General features: G+C 29.7%; 1 protein-coding gene across 1 annotated transcript in view; it reads right to left on the reverse strand.

Moving 5' to 3' along the window:
• Positions 1–682: 682 nt before the first annotated feature.
• LOC129960001 (uncharacterized) overlaps positions 683–18,905 on the reverse strand; it is a 135,578-nt gene continuing 117,355 nt past the window's right edge. Inside the window, exons 14-16 of the mRNA XM_056072980.1 lie at positions 4,305–4,367; positions 4,149–4,203; positions 683–3,307 (exon numbers count right to left, since the gene is read on the reverse strand). Coding sequence (XP_055928955.1) covers positions 3,237–3,307; positions 4,149–4,203; positions 4,305–4,367 — 189 coding nt within the window. The 3' untranslated portion in view covers positions 683–3,236. The remainder of the gene's footprint in view (positions 3,308–4,148; positions 4,204–4,304; positions 4,368–18,905) is intronic.

Genomic DNA, 18,905 nt, shown 5'->3' on the forward strand with positions numbered 1-18,905 from the left:
TGAAAGATATCATTACATAGTGAGATTCCAGATTTTTCTTCACATGCAGTTCCATACACCATTTGCTGCATACAAAGTATTAACTGTATGTGAGAGCGCAGTCAAGTCAAGTTGTTTTACTATTGTTTTCTTATTGGTTATTTTCGCCTCTGCTTAACCGTTTTTTGAGCTACAAATATCATTCCAACAGCATTTTCAGTTTTTTACTGCATTGATAATATATCGGTAAGTGCACTTTGGAGGGGGAGGGGAGTAGACGACGCAATTTGAAAGTTTTTTCCATGTGAGAAATTGACTTGCATTCGTTTCATTCTTAAGCGAAAACTAAATAATAGTGCATTCCATACCATATAATTCAGCTCCTTGTACAATAACTCACCAAGGAGTCGTATCGCAAAGATTTTAATAATCATTTTGTACTTATAAATTAAATCTATGTTTTGTTGTAGTAGAAAGTACAAATTTATTACATTGCTTATCAGAAATAAAGGAAAAAGTTAGGCGATATAAGAAATTAAAAGTAATTAAGGAGGTGATTAAGATAAAGTGGTTATTAATATCATTAAAGAAAAATTAATGCTCTGTGTAATTTCTCAAGTGATATAGTAATGGATCATATTACTACTAAAATGAAGACTTTTAAGTTGTATGTTGTCAGAACCAAATAAAAATAAGAACATAATTTCACATACAAAGACTTTAATAACCAGCGAAGTTTTACAACACAATGCACAAATAGGAACAATGAAAGAATAAAACTATAAACTTAGACACATTATAAGATGCTTTTATGAAATGAAACCTTTATGAGAAGATAGGAAGCTAAAAAGCCATAAAAATCCAATCTTATTTAAAATTAAAAGCACACAATCTATTAGCTCAAACTGATTTCCTAAAAGTTGCAAATTATTTGAGTTTTTAATGCAAAATTTGAACATAAATGCAAGAATATCAGAACAAACAAGTAAACAATTTCAAATTTAAGAATCAATAACATTAACAAAAACATAAGTAGCCAAAATAAAATCTGAATTAATGAAATATTTTACACAATGAGCACATTTTACACATACACACACACATATATATATCATAGAATTCTTATATAACTTCAGTTTCTTGAAATATATTTCAAATGTATTTAAAATTTACTCATAGGCTTGAAGTGAAATGTTTCTTTTTGCTTCAAAATAAAGAATGGACATTTACCAAATGCAAGATTAATTAGAAAAATTAATAAAATTCAAAATCTATTCATAAATATATGTATCAAAAGTTAATTAAAAATATTTACAAAAAAAGACGCCAGTATATTTCAAATGTATTTAAAAATTTACTCATAGGCATTCATGACAAACAAAAAGTTCCATAAAATAAATGAAATATCTGGATATATTAAATCAAAATTTTTATAAGAAAATGAATATAGAAGAAACAAGAAAATGAACATTTTATTTTAACTAAGGTTAACAATTACACAATTTCAGGGTTATGGAAGCTTAAAATCAAAAGCGAACAGGTTTAATTTAAAATGCTTTGTTGCTACAAAAACAGATCAAACAATTTTATTTCGCTAAGAAATAAAAACAGAAACAGAAGAGTCTGAAATGATAAAATCAGTGACCCCTTGCATTTCAAGAAAATTAATATTTCACAAGCAATAAAATCACGTATATGGCACAATACAACATTACAGTATAATTGAGATGAAAACTGTTATCAGAAACATCCGAATCAATATTCTACCAAGAAGGGTACATATTCTTATGAACCTGAGTTCATAATATGTAAAAGACAAGATCGGGACACAACTACAGGTTTTTAAATATGGTAACAAGTTATTTCTTCAAATAACAAATAGTATGCAAATGGATACACGTTTTAAAGCAGTAAAAACAACTTGATTACAATGAAGTAATGCCACAATTATTTGGTTTAATAACATGAAAGACAGAAACTAAATATCATCACATGAAAAAAAAAAAAAATCATCTGAAATCTCATTTCCAGATCCATTCATCCGATCTTCTCAAATCAAGAAAATGAACATTTTATTTTAACTAAGGTTAACAATTACACAATTTCAGGGTTATGGAAGCTTAAAATCAAAAGCGAACAGGTTTAATTTAAAATGCTTTGTTGCTACAAAAACAGATCAAACAATTTTATTTCGCTAAGAAATAAAATGTAAAACAGAAACAGAAGAGTCTGAAATGATAAAATCAGTGACCCCTTGCATTTCAAGAAAATTAATATTTCACAAGCAATAAAATCACGAATATGGCACAATACAACATTACAGTATAATTGAGATGAAAACTGTTATCAGAAACATCCGAATCAATATTCTACCAAGAAGGGTACATATTCTTATGAACCTGAGTTCATAATATGTAAAAGACAAGATCGGGACACAACTACAGGTTTTTAAATATGGTAACAAGTTATTTCTTCAAATAACAAATAGTATGCAAATGGATACACGTTTTAAAGCAGCAAAAACAACTTGATTACAATGAAGTAATGCCACAATTATTTGGTTTAATAACAAGAAAGACAGAAACTAAATATCATCACATGAAAAAAAAAAAAAATCATCTGAAATCTCATTTTCAGATCCATCCATCTGATCTCCTCAAATCAAGAAAATGAACATTTTATTTTAACTAAGGTTAACAATTACACAATTTCAGGGTTATGGAAGCTTAAAATCAAAAGCGAACAGGTTTAATTTAAAATGCTTTGTTGCTACAAAAACAGATCAAACAATTTTATTTCGCTAAGAAATAAAATGTAAAACAGAAACAGAGAGTCTGAAATGATAAAATTAGTGACCCCTTGCTTTTCAAGAAAATTAATATTTCACAAGCAATAAAATCACGTATATGGCACAATACAACATTACAGTATAATTGAGATGAAAACTGTTATCAGAAACATCCGAATCAATATTCTACCAAGAAGGGTACATATTCTTATGAACCTGAGTTCATAATATGTAAAAGACAAGATCGGGACACAACTACAGGTTTTTAAATTTGGTAACAAGTTATTTCTTCAAATAACAAATAGTATGCAAATGGATACACGTTTTAAAGCAGCAAAAACAACTTGATTACAATGAAGTAATGCCACAATTATTTGGTTTAATAACATGAAAGACAGAAACTAAATATCATCACATGAAAAAAAAAATCATCTGAAATCTCATTTTCAGATCCATCCATCCGATCTGCTCAAATCATCTTGATAAAATGCTTGCGCAAATACTTCTTCATATCATCGACTCGAAAGCGACGTTTACCTCCTATAAAAAGATCAGTATACCTTGCAATCAGTTTGCATTATTCATTTAATTGTAATAATGAGGATTAATAAATAACCAAAAACAATATCACAGGCAGATTTGAAACACACATGATTATTTCAAGCAAACATCTTGCATATGATAGCTTTTTCTAAATTAGTTCCAAATTTTACACTTATAAAATGAAACAATAAAGTTATAATATTCCCAAATAGTAGTTTAGCCAAAGATAATACAATCGTAGTTAAGTCAAAGATAGTAATATTAACATTTTTTCAAATTATATGAAGATCGTTTGGGAATACATCTCGTAATTCTGAACCATGACAAATGATCATACCCCAGTTGGCATACCCATTATCCTACCTCTACAATAGCAGAGCTAGGTGGATGAAATTACTAAAACTGTTAGTGATTACACTAAACTTTATTACTTTAAATGTTTAAATGTGTATCCATGATATAAATTCTGATGCAGAGTTAAAAAAATTTCTCATTTGTTACAGTTTTGTTGGAAAAAAAGTTACCCAACAAATTTAAGATTAAAAAAAAAATACTATACTACTATAAAAATACTAACCACAATTTTAAATTTATACTAATACAGAAACATACATTATTCGAAAACCTTCAATAATGATTATTATACAAATTTTAGAAAGATTACTTAAAAATTTTAAAATTTAAAAAGAAATGAGTTAAAAATAAGCATTAAAAATGGCATATTTTTCTCAAAGTAATTTTCTATCTTCAACAGCGGAAGGCTATTTACAATTTAGCATATTTAATTAATTAAAAACAAATGTTATTAAGCCACAAAAAAAAAGTTATTCAAACTCACCAAATAGTTTTTCTGACAGTTCATCATCACATTTCATATATTCTTTTCCAGGTTCCTAAGGAAAAAAGGGAGAGAGAAGGGGGGGGGGAGTCAATTTTTTGATTGAAACTAATAAAACAAATAGAGAAATTTTTTAACAACATCTTTTTTACTTACAGCCTGGAGACTTCCTTCCAGCATAAGAAAATCCATTGCTTTAAGAACTGTATCAGGAGACGCCTATAAATAGGAAAAAATATTTTTTTACATGTTATTATTGTCCAATGTTCATATACCGAATTTACTTAATTATTAAATAACTCAATCAATTATTAAATAACTCAACAAAATCTCAAAAGAAACATCTGATCGCGATAACAAAAAGAAAATGCTGAGTCACTAAATAATAAAAGCAATATATTACTTGTTGATCATAGCAAAATAGTTCAGATCTTAATCGTTTTGGGGACAGAAAAATAACAGATTCATAATTAAAATTACTAATAATAATTAACTTCCAGTGACTTTGTACTACATGTATAATTAAGACTAAAAATTGTACTCTAAAAATATCATCTAAGGCAAAAGAAAACACAGTATTCTTCTCTAAAACTTTCTGAACTACATTACTTCAAAAAAACATTTTTTCGACATTTTGACCTGCTCTAAGCAAAAAAAAATTGTACACTTACAAAAGTATTTTTATTGTAATGGCAACAAATACAAATAGTAGACTAATAAACAAAATTTTATGTTGATATTCAGTTAACACATCAAAGCATTTAAATTGTTTATAGAAAATAGTGCAGCTAAGTATTAACTTATTCACAACTAGCCATGAGATATTTTGTAGCAAATATCTGTACATAAACTGCTAGTTATGAGATATTTTATAGCTGGCAGTTTTCATGTTTAAATCTAGGAAACATGGCACCCTAGGAAAAATGCTTTTAATATGACTGGTAGTAAAATGTTAATGATGCAACAGTTTGCGTTTTTAGTATGCAATTTAAACGTATTTAGTATAAAATTTAGTAATTATTAATCTAAACTAATTGTTAGCACTATTTTCACATTAGCTTTCTTGCGACTTCACTTTAAAAAAGTTATTTATTCACTTTCAAGTCATATTTCACCAAAATAAACTGTAACTTTATAAATTTAGAAAATGTCTTCACTTTAACCTTTATACTTTAAATCACATTGAGCAAAGTAATGATAGTCAAGTCAGATAAAAGACTGCACCTTTGCTGAACTTTATGCATCTGCATATTCACCATATACAATTTTATAAAAAGAAAATTTCTTAGTCAAATAACCATAATATTATATATAGCAAATAAATCAAATGTAACATGACAAAAAAAATGATTTTACTCAGATAATTAATAAGGTTTTCAAAAAGATCCTAGACATTTTATCTTCAAGATGCCCTTTGCATATTCATTCTCAATACAATTCATGGAACATGTGATTTAAAACATGGGGAGGGTGGAACAAAAATTCATTTTTACACTTCATAATTTCTTAAACATTATGAGAAAAATCTAATATTAAAGTTAGAGAGAGCAGAAGATGATTATCTTTCCCCCTCACAACTATCATATATACTGACTATATTTATTGTACTAGTCAAAAATAACTATAACATTCTAAGTGGTAGGCAGAGGCGGCGGTAGCAGGGGGGCAATTGCCCCCCTGTAGGCAGCCTCTTGTCCCCCCGTCGGCGAGAAATTCAGAGTTTCGTCGTCAAAAGTGTTCACCATTTCATAATGGTTGTAGAGAGTTGAGCATTATCAAATATGATTATTTAAAATCCACCTTAAAGTTAATATAGTGTAAACAATCGAAATATCCTAGCAATGGTTCAAGTATTTTGGCTATATTTGGTAAAATCGATTGGGGGTAGGTCAATAATCGATAGGGCAGTAGATCAGGTCAATAATATGCCGTATTTTGCGAACAATTTTTGATAGACTAAACTAAGAACTGAATGCAATGGATGTCGAAAACGTTAAGTTCGCAGATTTTCAGACATTTGATTTAAATGTCTTTCATTAAGCTATAATTTGTACTACTTTTGGCAATATAACTGACAAGGTAACACGTGAATAAGATAATGACAAGGTGGTATTCTCATTTTGCTAGCAATTTTTGGTCGGTCGACTAAACTCAATGCGGTGAGTGCCGAAGGTGTTAAATCTGCAGATTTTCAGACTTTTGATTGAAATGTCGTTCACTTAGCTTATAATTTGCATTAGATTTGGCAACATATCCGACAAGTGAATAAGATATCTGCCGATAATAAGTATATAAGTTATTCTGCCGATAACTTTTGGGCGGCCGACTGTGAATTAAATATGATGAATGTCGAAGAATATATCCACAGATTTTCAGACATTTGATTCAAATGTCGTTCATCAAGCTTTTAATTTGCACTACTTGCAATATAACCACCAAGACGACATGTGTATAAAATATAAGACATGTCTCATTTTGTCAAAAGATTTTGATCGGTTGACTAAAAATTCAATGCGAAGGGATGTCGACGAGTCCAAATTCTCAGTCTTTTTATTTAAATGTCATAATGTTCATTCAGCATATAATTTATACTATGTTTAGCAGCATAGTCAATAATCTGGCAAATGAATACGATGTCACATTTTTCCCGACTAATCTTTATACTTCGGCTAAAATTTTATCATATATTACGAAAAAAAAAAAAAATGTTTTCATAGGGCACTTCGATTACCTGCCAGTGAAATTATTAATTAAAGAAATTCAAGCTTTTATATTATTCGTGAATAGAACCATAGAGTTGTTTTCTATAATTCATCATTCAAATCCAAGTTCTAAAATTAATCATCAGCTTATTCATATAATTGTTACTTCCTCGGTAACGAATTGATAAATTTATTTTATTAATTTCATTATGAGAATTGCCTGACTAAAATATAGTTAATAATTAAACTAAATTTAAAAACAAAAACAGTTTTCTTTTGACACTCTTGTGAGTATGCATGCTAAGAAGAGTTATTTTGCTGTAACGAAATTATGTGAATTCATTATAAATCACTGGAGTAAGTAAATTGTAAATTAAATCCATTTAACAATAAAATATCTGTTTTCTTTTGCAATCTAATTTATCAGGCTACAATTATTACACTAGAGAAATATTAGCAACTCCAGTTGATGACAAAAAAAAAAAAAAAAAAAAATTGGTATGGTAGCATTTTAGTTACACTAAAAGAGTTTATTCAAGTATGAACTAATTTTTTTAAAATAAATTATTACCTCAATGCTTAAGACTCTGCATTCAATAGTATGACTATGTAATCGGACAGCGTATCATTTATATATACTTTTCTTTCAATTACTATTATCACCAAAAAGTATATAATTTCAGATGCTCCTAAATTTTTAATAGACTTTGAATAAAGATGTCTTGATAAAAAGATGATTAAAATAGTTATTCTTAGAATATTCATAAATAACACATTAACCCCTTGATATACGAATTTACTTAACTTCCTAATTAGATAGCAGATCTTATTTGGGATAATTATTGTTATTTTAATCCCTAGAATAATATAAGTGCATTTGAGGTAATGATGCGTTTTCAAGTGATTGTAGCGTTTTAAATTACTTAATACTTTCACTTAAATGCAGATTTAAAATTAAAAATTACATATGCGAGTTAGACTCGCCATTATATATGAAGGGGTTAAATAAAGCCTATGCATGCAACTGAGCGGATAAAACTCACCTGTTGGTAGGAATATTAGCTTGTAATAACTTCGAATTAAAAAAGTACTTAATAGTACATAGAATAGTCAGAAAGTGCATAAATAAAAATGAAAATAAGTGAATTCATGTTCAAGATCTAATTTTTTTTTCCAAATAAAATGCATTAGTTTTTTTAAGCCTAAATATATATAGAAAAATAAATACAAGAGAGATCTAACGTTTAAGCATATCTTAAGTTCATATCTTATATAGAATTGTAAGTTTGTACATATATTTACAAAATATTTTATCTGGCCTTCTTAAAAAAACACCATATTGTATCTTTTCTGCTTTCTATATTGTTCGCGTTCGAACTATTGTAAATTTTTGTTGAGTACGCGCACTTATTTTCCTCGGATTCGAAACGCATCTTAATTCTTGCTCGTTGTTGCAATCCTTACTTAACAAATATTTTAGGTAGGGGACTAAGCAGAAAAATCGGTTTTTGGAGAAAACATCGAATATTTTTTATTTATTTTTCTGGATCTCTAAAACAGTTACTTTTATAAAACTTTCAACATTCATTTTATATAGCTTCTGATATAAAATAGTAAGAGTATGCATTTGTCCATTTAGCATGACACGTCATTCTGGTACAATCTGTGTTTCTATCTATATACTACAATCTAGAATGGAATATGACTATATTTTTTTCCAAAATTATATCGCAGAGAAATTAAATCTCAAGTCTCATAAAAAAATAGACTCAAATATTGACAATTTTTTGATGGTTAGTAAAAGAAACTGAGAACCTGTTTTTTTTTACAAATACCTTTATAAAGTTTTAACAATGAAAAAAAGGATCAGCATCTGAATAAAAAAGAATTCAATACTTGATTTTCTTTAATTAAATGTAAAATTAATTATTATGAGTTATTTTGAAGCCAAATTAGGGATTTGTGCTTGCCCCCCTGTCGGATTTGTCTTGCCCCCCCCCGTCGGCAAATTTCTACCGCCACCTCTGGTGGTAGGTGGAATCTAAATCTGCAACTATAATTTTGTTTTAAGGGAGACAATAAGCTTTATCTTTGGATGGGATATATTTTTATTGTGAATAAAAGCAAACTCAAAATCAATATTATATATATATTCATACTTTTAAAATTCAATTTTAAGTAATACATTACATTTATATGATAAACAAATTATTAATATGTCAGACATACAATTAAAAACAAAGAATTTAATATAATTAGAAATTCAATTATAAGTAAATTACATTTCTCAAAAACAAATATATAAAGCCTTCTCAAAAATAAATGTAGTATAAATATAAAAATGAAAGACCATGTAACTTAAGAAAATACTTGATTTGATTTTCTCTGAAAAAAAGTACGCTAAACATGCACACTCTCAAATTCAAAAGATTTTCAGTGAAACTCTTTCATTTAAAAACTGCATAGCACAAATCACAATTGGAATAATCAGGACAATGGAACATTAAAACTAGGAACTTAAAAATAATAATACTGACATTTTAAATTTATGAAGAATGAGTGAATGATTATAAATATCTTTAAAACTGTGAATGTGTTTAAAACTGTCAAACAGGTGAATACAAGCAAATATATATGCTTTTTTATATGTATAGTCAACCATTTATGCTTTTAAAACAATGATTTTAAAATATGGTTGTATCTTGCAAGTCAGTATTTGGGAGTATCCTATAATAAATGCTTTAATTAGATTCGACATCTAGAAACTGCACAAGAATTTTTTGGGAAATGGAATTCATATCTTAGAAATTTGATTAAATGCTGAATATACATGTATCAGTGGGAGGAAGAAAGAAATCATGCCCGCACACACAGTGAGGTATCTTATGCCTTGGTAAAACTTGCATGCATTCAGCGGGATGAGTTGAACTTAACTTGTTGCTGAAATCGATTGCCATATGTATATGAAACATGTCCTTGCACTGAAGCCACTGTAGTTGTGACGGAAAGCTTACCCTGAAGTTTTACTATTGCCCCACCAAGCCGGTTACTCATGTATCAAAAATTGGCAATTTCTGTGCGCAAATCTATTGCTTTAGAAAATTTATCTGGCGTACACACATTTTGCTTCAGAAAATTTATCTGATGCACAAATCTCTTACTTCCAGAAAATCTATCATGCGAACTAGGATCAAGGAATTGGCTCTTATTGAAGATGCCTAAGGAAAATTACCATTCCTTTTGCTTTCTAAATTAAAAACATTTCCCCAATTGGAATACATCCTACCAAATTTATTTCATTTTAGAATTCAACTACAAGTTGCCATCGGCAAAATGAGTCAACTGAATTTTTTTTTTTTAAATAATGCTGCCACCCTAAAAAGGTCCTGATAATACATTTTCCACACCTTTCCATTTTTTGATTATAAATAATAATCAAAACATAAAATATTATTTAAACACAATTGATGGATTCAAACGATGGCAACGTTGTATAAATTTTTAGTTAAACTTAAATGTAAAAATAAGAATAAAAATGTAAAAAAAAAGTTAAATTAACCCATATTAACTACAACAGGCTAGCAACTCATATCTCAAAAAAAAAAAAAAAAAATGTTTTATCCCTGTAGGTATATACAACATAAGAGGAAATTCGCGAACAGCACTCATCTGCCAGTTATGATGGAATAACAATACTCCATAGTTTTAATGAGTGGGAAAGGCAAGTTTCTTCAATAAATATGGATTTAAAAAAGGTGCAGTAAATTTTTGGGCATGTGTTCAAATATTTTTTTTTAAATATTCTTCACAAATATAAAATACTCTGGTAAAAAGCTCCCCCCCCCATTTTCAGTAGCCCCATAAGTAATCAAGTAGCTTGTAGTCACTATTCCAATATCAGTATTTTTTCTCAGCCTCAGACTTTTAGATCATCAAACGAACAAAAGTAAATGTCAAATGTTTCTGCTTCATTTGACAAATGTTTTTCATTAACAAACGTGAAAAGCATCATTTTTGCAAAAAGCATCATCATCATAACAAAAATGAAAAGCATCATTGGTTCAGATGTCTCATATTTTAAAGAAATGGCTGAAGAATATCAACAATATAAGAGAAGGTAATTTTAGTCAAGAATCAATTTATCCTAAAAAGAATTTATAATATCACTCAAGGCAGATTCAGAAAAAGTTTTTATTTATTTATTTTTATTGAAATCTATGTATTTCCTTATATGTCACACATTGAGTTTTTTTTTCGCAAACATTGATATTTTCTACCCAGTGGAAAGAACAAAATCTCAATAAAAATTCAGAAGAACAGCGCAACTTCGAAGAAATCGGCATGACTTGCTTGACTATCTTTAAATATTCTATAAATTACTCTAAAAATAACGTATCCTTTCCACTCAGTTGATTTATGTTCAAACACTCAATGAATTATGTGTAGTTCATAAGTACCTAGATCTAAAGTTTAGTCATTTTTGCACGGAGGTTCTTCTTTGTCATGTTTTAAAATTTTTTTAATTTACATTTGGTCTACCCATACTAAACTGAAAAAGTAGTTGTACCTCTAAAACTTGATATAACTTCTTCAAAATTCTTGAACAAATCTTTAGCAATGATATTCTTTAGAAATATTGAATTCCACTATCTTGTGGAGACTATTGGTTCATTTACACCAATATCTTAGAGTAAGATCCATTTGATATTTTTGTGAAATGCGGTTCAAAACTTCGTCGAAGCATATTACAAATCTTTTGTCGTTTAAAGACTTCTTGAGAGATAGTTGAAAAAACGGAACTAAAACCAATTTTCTTCCCTCAATATCCATGCAAGCACCGTAGTAGAATCACTCCAGTAATACATCATAACATTTCTCCAACCTAGAACCTCAACAACCGAATTCGCTAGCATCGCTCCAATCACGGGCGTAGAAGTTCCATTCCTGGAATAGTTGTGCCTCTTAAAGGAGCCACTCGAGACTTTGTTGCAAGGTAAAAACCTCAATTCAATCATACTTTTCTAGTCAAAGGAATGTAATGGCAGCATATGCATCTTTACTACCAACAATATATGAATAGTGTAGCAACATAAATCTTTTGAAGATGCTTGAACAGACCTAGGATTCTGTATGTCACACAAATACCCCAGTTTTTGAAACTACAACAGAAACTCTTTACGAAGTTCACCATTATTTCTTCATCCCAATTTGTACCTAATTCCATGACTTTTGTAGCATTATTTTTAGACAAAGCGTCAATGATGAGGTGAATCCAAAAGGATCAAATACTTTATGTACAGTAGATAACATACTTCTTTTAGTTACTTTTTCCATATTAATGTCATCTAACCTTCTCATATTAATTTTCAATGTGTCCAACTCCGTATTCCAAATCTAACTTTTAGATTTGGCGATGAATTGATTTATTTGGCCTATTGATCAACATTGTCAATATAGAAATTCTGCAAAAGACTTTTCTTAAAATACTTTTTAAAATCCTTCACATTTTTAAATATCGTACTCAATTATTGAAGCCAAATGAAAAGGACTGCATTTCATATCTAAAACAACTTTTATGTTGGGCGAAAAACTCTCAATTTTCTTTCTTCCATATTTTACCACCACAAAAACCATAGGAAATCTCTGTCCTCATTACGAATATTTATTTGCATAACAGTTTTCCTAATGTCAGCTATAATACCAAATTCTCACTCTCTGAATTGAAGAAGAAGAGCTCAATAAGATTAGGGCCACATTCCAAGCACTGATTTAAAGATGGATAATTTGCTAATCTAGCTGAAGTATCAAACACTGGACAAAATGGGAGTAGTACTGCTACTTAGTTTTATCAATGCACTGTGAGGTAAATAATTACCATACGAGCTTACTTCGTTTTTTGGAACTTCCTTTACTATGCCTTCTTCTAAACAGTATAGAAGAACATATTTTTCATTCATAGCTACAAGTTTTGAAGTAATGTAGTCAAGCCTTTTCCTCGCCAAATTCAAGTTATCGGGAAAAGTTGACTTATTGTCAGAACCACAGTAAACAAACCTCAAATCGATCCTCTTTATTAATTGTCACTGTTTATAAAAAATACTCCTTGGTCTGAAGATCAATGATTCCGATCAAATCAAATTTCCCTAAATTTGAGATTTCAGCTTCATTTACAAATAGCGATAACATTGTCATCCCCAAATTTTCTTCCGAAGATTTCTGTGAAACTTTAGCCATTCACGTACATTCTAACTAAGTTTCTATAGTCACAAAACCTGACTATAAGGCTTTTCTTTTGCCACTCAACATTTACCCCATGACGTTAGCTCCAATGAGAATATCGATGACTTCACAACTATCGCTAATGCCAGTAACATTAATCTTATCTTTTATCCAGGGATCTGTAGAAACTAGTCTGATATTGTCATAAATGATGCAAAATTTCAAAATTACAGCTAAAATTGCCATATAAATTTCACTTTATAGCAATTATGTTCGAACTCGTTAGTGATAACCCCGCCAAAAGGGGAATGCGCCATTTTTTCACAGCGAAGAGATGTACAATTTATTTCTACAACTACAATTTTCCTGGTATAAGACTTGTGCGAGGTAGAATCGGAAAGTAACCTCACAATTTTCAGTTTACTTTCTGAAATTAGTTTAGCTTCCAGAGTCTGAAGAAATATCTTTGGACTGTGTTTATTAAAATTGGTCATATTAACATGTTCTGAGGATATTTCTTTACAGATATTTTCTGTCGATCAAGCACAATTCACATTAAAGGAAAATGTTTTTTTCACACTTTAGTCAGCACACACTTTAAGAACTGCTCGTCCTTTCTTAAGAACATATCACACACTTTAAGAACTGCTCGTCCTTTCTTAACTATTTAAAACGGAAATAAACATGCAAAGCAACATCGTTTTTCTTTGACAATTTTTTGTCTTCCCAATAGACTCATTTTCTGAGCAATCGGATCTTGAAGGTTTGCTGTCAAATTTTTTTTCTTTTTTTTTCCCCGAAGTAGTCGTTAATAAGTCTATATCCTCGGATATTTTATTTCTCAAATTTTCCGAACTACAGTTTCTTTTTCAAAGTTTTATACTCTAAACCTTTTCCTAAATCAAATCTGGGTACACCCAAACATATCCTTTCTTCTCCTTCAACTTCAGAAATTGCATCAAATTATTCACCCTTTCTTTCGTGTCAGCATTCTTATTGGAAATATTACTATGATCCAGGCCTTTAAAAAATCAGCTGGAAAACAAAATATTCAGCCAAAGGACACAAAATGATTGACCATTTATCTCTGATTACACCTAATGTTTCCAGTGCGTGCAAATAAGACTCAAGCTTTTCATCCAACGAAATTAATGGGGGAAAAAAGTTTGCACAGAATTAATTAATTTTAGCAATTCTCTAATTTCCATTAAAATATCTTTTCTACCAAAGAGCGATTGTAAACTCTTAATAACTTTTTGATAGTTGGCGGAAAACTGTCAACTACTTCCCTCGCACGAGAATCAGAAACTGTTGCTTGAAACTGAGTATTGAAATTTTTCATTTGGCGCGATACCCCCATAGTTATGTACCTGTTCAAATTGACTCTAAAATGGGATACAATCTATAATAGCATCACCAAGCTGACTAAATTCAAATCTTAAATAATTCTACCTTCTCTTAGAATTATTTAAACCACCAATAGAATTAGAAGAAAATGATTCACCTCTATTTTGAAATTTTATTTTGACAAGAAAACTATAAATATTTATTAAATAACGTTGCCATTCTAAAATTAAAAATATATTTTCAACAGCTCCAACAATCGCCAATACAACTCAATCAGGAAATCCTGAACTACCGCAGAAGAATGCGCAAACGCCATATCTCGTCGGAACATGATTTTCGTTCGGATGAGGGAAGGAATGACATTAAGTAATTTTTGTAGGTGATGTCCCAGGGGTTTCAATTACGTATTAAGCAACCGTCATCCACTCCAAACCAAGCTTTTAAGCTGAATTGTGCCTGGAACGAAGAGTTTTTCAATAAATGCGGATTTTGTTGCGCATAATTACGCCGTGTAAATTTAAAATGCCACCCGAACGAAAAGTGACCCATTTATTCACGGTATCGTTGTCCGGAATTGATGTTCTTCAATATCTCGCTCAAACAGTCAGTGGCAAAATGCTGTCGGTTACTGATAGTAATTTTTGTACAGTTACGGATAGATAAGGATAACGCTGGTTTTCATGAGAAGTTTTCATCACTTTGCTTTGAGAAATTTCGCTTTCTCTTGCAAGTATATGTGAACTCGCACTTGGATCTTCTACTCAGCCGAATATACAATCCTCAACGATGGCGGATCCTCATCACATTTTACGAAACGGACCAGTAACCCTAAATCTTCGATGAACTGCAGCATACGACGATGTGGGTAACAGAGACGGTATTCTTCCTCGGCTCTCTGAGAATTACCATTACAAAATCCATATCCGTGGACTCATTATTTGTAAAAGGAGACATATTCGGTTAGAGGAAAGTAGAAATGAGCAGCGTGAAAAGAATCGACAGAACCGAAACAAATCCACAAAATTATTACGCAATAACAGTAGCAAACATTAATGAAGCTGACGGACTTGTAAACTGAGTGGACTGATTCATCTGTCGTACCTGCGAGTGAAAAGTAAGAGCAGTGAGATCACATCTACCTCCTTTCATCTGCAAATTTTTCGATGAACGGCGATTTCGTAATGTATTGCAAACGAAAGATCAAATTTCATCTGAACTAGAGCACAAATATGGTTTACTGTACGTTAATTCAAAAGCCGATGAAATGGATAAGTTTTTGGTAAATTTAACAGATTGTAGCTAGAATGGTATTTGCAATATTCCAAATCATAGATTTTAACGGCAATTCGATTTTGCACTCCTTCAAGATTATTGCCCGGCTTTATATCCAGATATCCTCATGAAAATAGTATCACCCAATAAGATTTTCGCGCTTATTTTTGCATACGGGCCAGTCAAAAACATTTTAAATTAGGATTTTATGCGGCATTTTATACTCATTTTATCCGTCACAACTTGCCAACGGTAAAAGACAGATAATATATACAAGAAAACCGAAAAAATAATTAAAGAAAAAAATTTCCTGAAAAGGGGAAAAAAATAAAATTAATTGTTGTCCATTATTACACTGAGGAAAATACTTTCAAAATGGTAAGGAAGTGATGTTTGACCAATTATGGTAGGTTAAGTATTTACTGACACTACATACATTTATCTATGCACAAAAATATTTCATTAATAGAAATCTTCAACTTTATAGTAAAAATTTTCAACGCTGCCCATATCAAATTTTGGACAGTAAAATTCTACACAATATTTTGCAAAATAACACAATAAAGTGACAGATTAAAAAAGCAGTAAAAGATAAAACACATTAATTACAATCAAACATTAACCCACCAAGCTGAAGTGAAATGAGAATTTGAGTTTTATGAGAACGTTTTCAATTTTATGAGTCAATCCTGACTTTAATTAAATTAATAAAAACCATGTATTTTATGAAGTTTTATACGGCATAAACGGTGTGCTATGTTCCATAATTTGAGAGAAATATTTAGAAATCTAAGTTACCAAGAATAGCTGAGAATAAACTGAGTTCCCACATGAAAATCTATTTTCTGAAATGATAATTGATTCAGAAAATTTCCGAGAAAAACAAAACAATTTCCCTGCTGAAAATTTTCAGAAGCTGAATGTTGACACCTCCTATGCAGCTACTTTATTTTCAGTAGAAAGTAATGCCTACGCAACATTTCACTTGTGTAATTAGGTAAGCTAAGCTCTTCAAAGGGTTTTTTTTTTTAAATAAAAAACTTATTGCAAGATTATTTAAAAATTTTCTCATAAGGAAGAAATCTTATATAAAATGCATCATCAACTTAAGCATCAGTTGCATTTTCCATGCATTAATAAGGTATTTATATAAAAATAAAAAAATATATATGTCACTGAAATTTTTTTTATTATTTTCAAAATAATAAGTGACTTGATGATATACTCTCAAACAGTGGAAATTGATTTCATACTGAAAAGAAAGAAAAAAAAAAAAAAAAAATCATAGAACGAGCAAGATTTCAAGCAATTGCAACTGGTACATAAATACAATGATGCTTCATTTCCCCATCCAACTGTCTAACAAATTTCATTCCTGTGTAAGATTGATTGTACAGCAATTCTGATATGAATGTCATTTTCTTCTCATTTTGAAAACTTCTACAGGGATTATGCTGTCTAGTTTTAGCCTATAACTCATGTTCTCTGTAACAACAGTCAATATGAATTAAGATAGAATCATATTGCTAACATGCATCATGATATGAAAGATGTATGAAAAGAAAGTTTCAAAATATAACTTAGAAATTTTGACAATAAATCCACTTTATACATTTCTTATGATAAGACAAAAATATATTCAAATCTACTCAAGAAATTAATGTGCTTTTTGTACTATTGGAAACCTTTCAAAAGAGAAATATAAAGCGATCAGTGCATCTATAAAGATTCTTAATAGTCTAAAAATAATGACCAGAACAGATTTCTTTGTTTCCTATTTTAACAAAGGAAATTAATTAATAAAAACATCCAAGATGTTCAAACTAATGCCAAAAACTATGCTCAAGACACAAAAAACATACAAATTTTAGAGCATGAAATAAAGACTAATGTACCATGTAGCAATTTAAAGGCACAGTGTATAAAGACTTTTTAATATAAATGTATGGATTGATTAACTTACTTTCAAACTGCATAAAAAAATCAAAGGCCAAAAAAATCAGTTAAAATGCAAAACTTACCCGATAAAAACGCCAAACTGCATAACAGAAAGGTATGAAAGCAAATATTATTTGTTATTACTTAGCATAAATTACACTCATGTACTTTAAAAAACCAACTTCCTTGAAAGCACTTTATACAAATAGATATTTTTTAACAGCAGTAGTTCGTTTACAGAGGAATCGATTTCACCTTCAACAGTTTGCAAATCTTAGAGGTACATGATGGGGCAGATTAATAGGATACTTTTGAAATAATCGAAAAATCTAAATTCTGGCAATAAAAAATGATAAACGTTAACAATTAAATAACATTTAATGTTATTCATTAACAGAAATTAAATATTGCTAATGATGAATATTTTTGCTTAAGCAATGAAGTTTCTGAGAATGTCCCCAAATATAGTGAAATGGACTTTGTAACATTGCTACTCTAACTCTTACCACACTTTCTGGAAGTACTAAATCTACTTGGATTAGCCTTTGGTTTTGTTTTAATTTATCAACCTCTTGAAAATCCACCAAGCATATGTTGGGGAAGGGAACAGAAGCAACTCATTGGATTTTGAATTTCCAACAAAACATGCTGAAATGTGGTAATAAAACTCACCATTCCTCACAAAACATCCTTAAGAAAAAATATATTGCATATTAGCAACTGAAATGTCCATGTTATGAACAACGAAACCTAATGATAATATTTCTACTTGTATAGCAGTTCCTATTTCCAAGAACAAACATGCCAATTAAAAAGTATCCAGTTTATCTGATCACAATGTAGTAAGTAGATTTGTTAAAAAATAGCATCAGAAGAAACAAAGATGACTAACATTTAACACATTCTGTCAGTGTTGATTTGCATACAATAATAACAACATGCAAAGCTTTTCATTTTCCTTACAAGAAGAATTTTGATAGAAATTTAGGGGGGGGGGAGGGAAAAACATGTATAATTTCTGTAACTACACTCACAATGTTGCAATCGCTATATTTTTTTCACCATAAAATCTCCCATTTCACTTCCTAATAAATTTGAATTACAAAGTAAACCTAACTTATTTCTTTATACAATAATCTGAATATGCATAAATGATAAAATATATCAGATTTTTACATCTCCAAAAAGAGATTAGATATTATTGTAATATGAATGAGCAAGCATATTTTAAAGACTTAGTTAAAAATGGAAATAAAAGTCAGAAAGTAAGCAAAATGTC

The sequence above is a fragment of the Argiope bruennichi genome, chromosome X2, assembly GCF_947563725.1.
Source record: "Argiope bruennichi chromosome X2, qqArgBrue1.1, whole genome shotgun sequence".
NCBI lineage: Eukaryota > Metazoa > Arthropoda > Arachnida > Araneae > Araneidae > Argiope > Argiope bruennichi.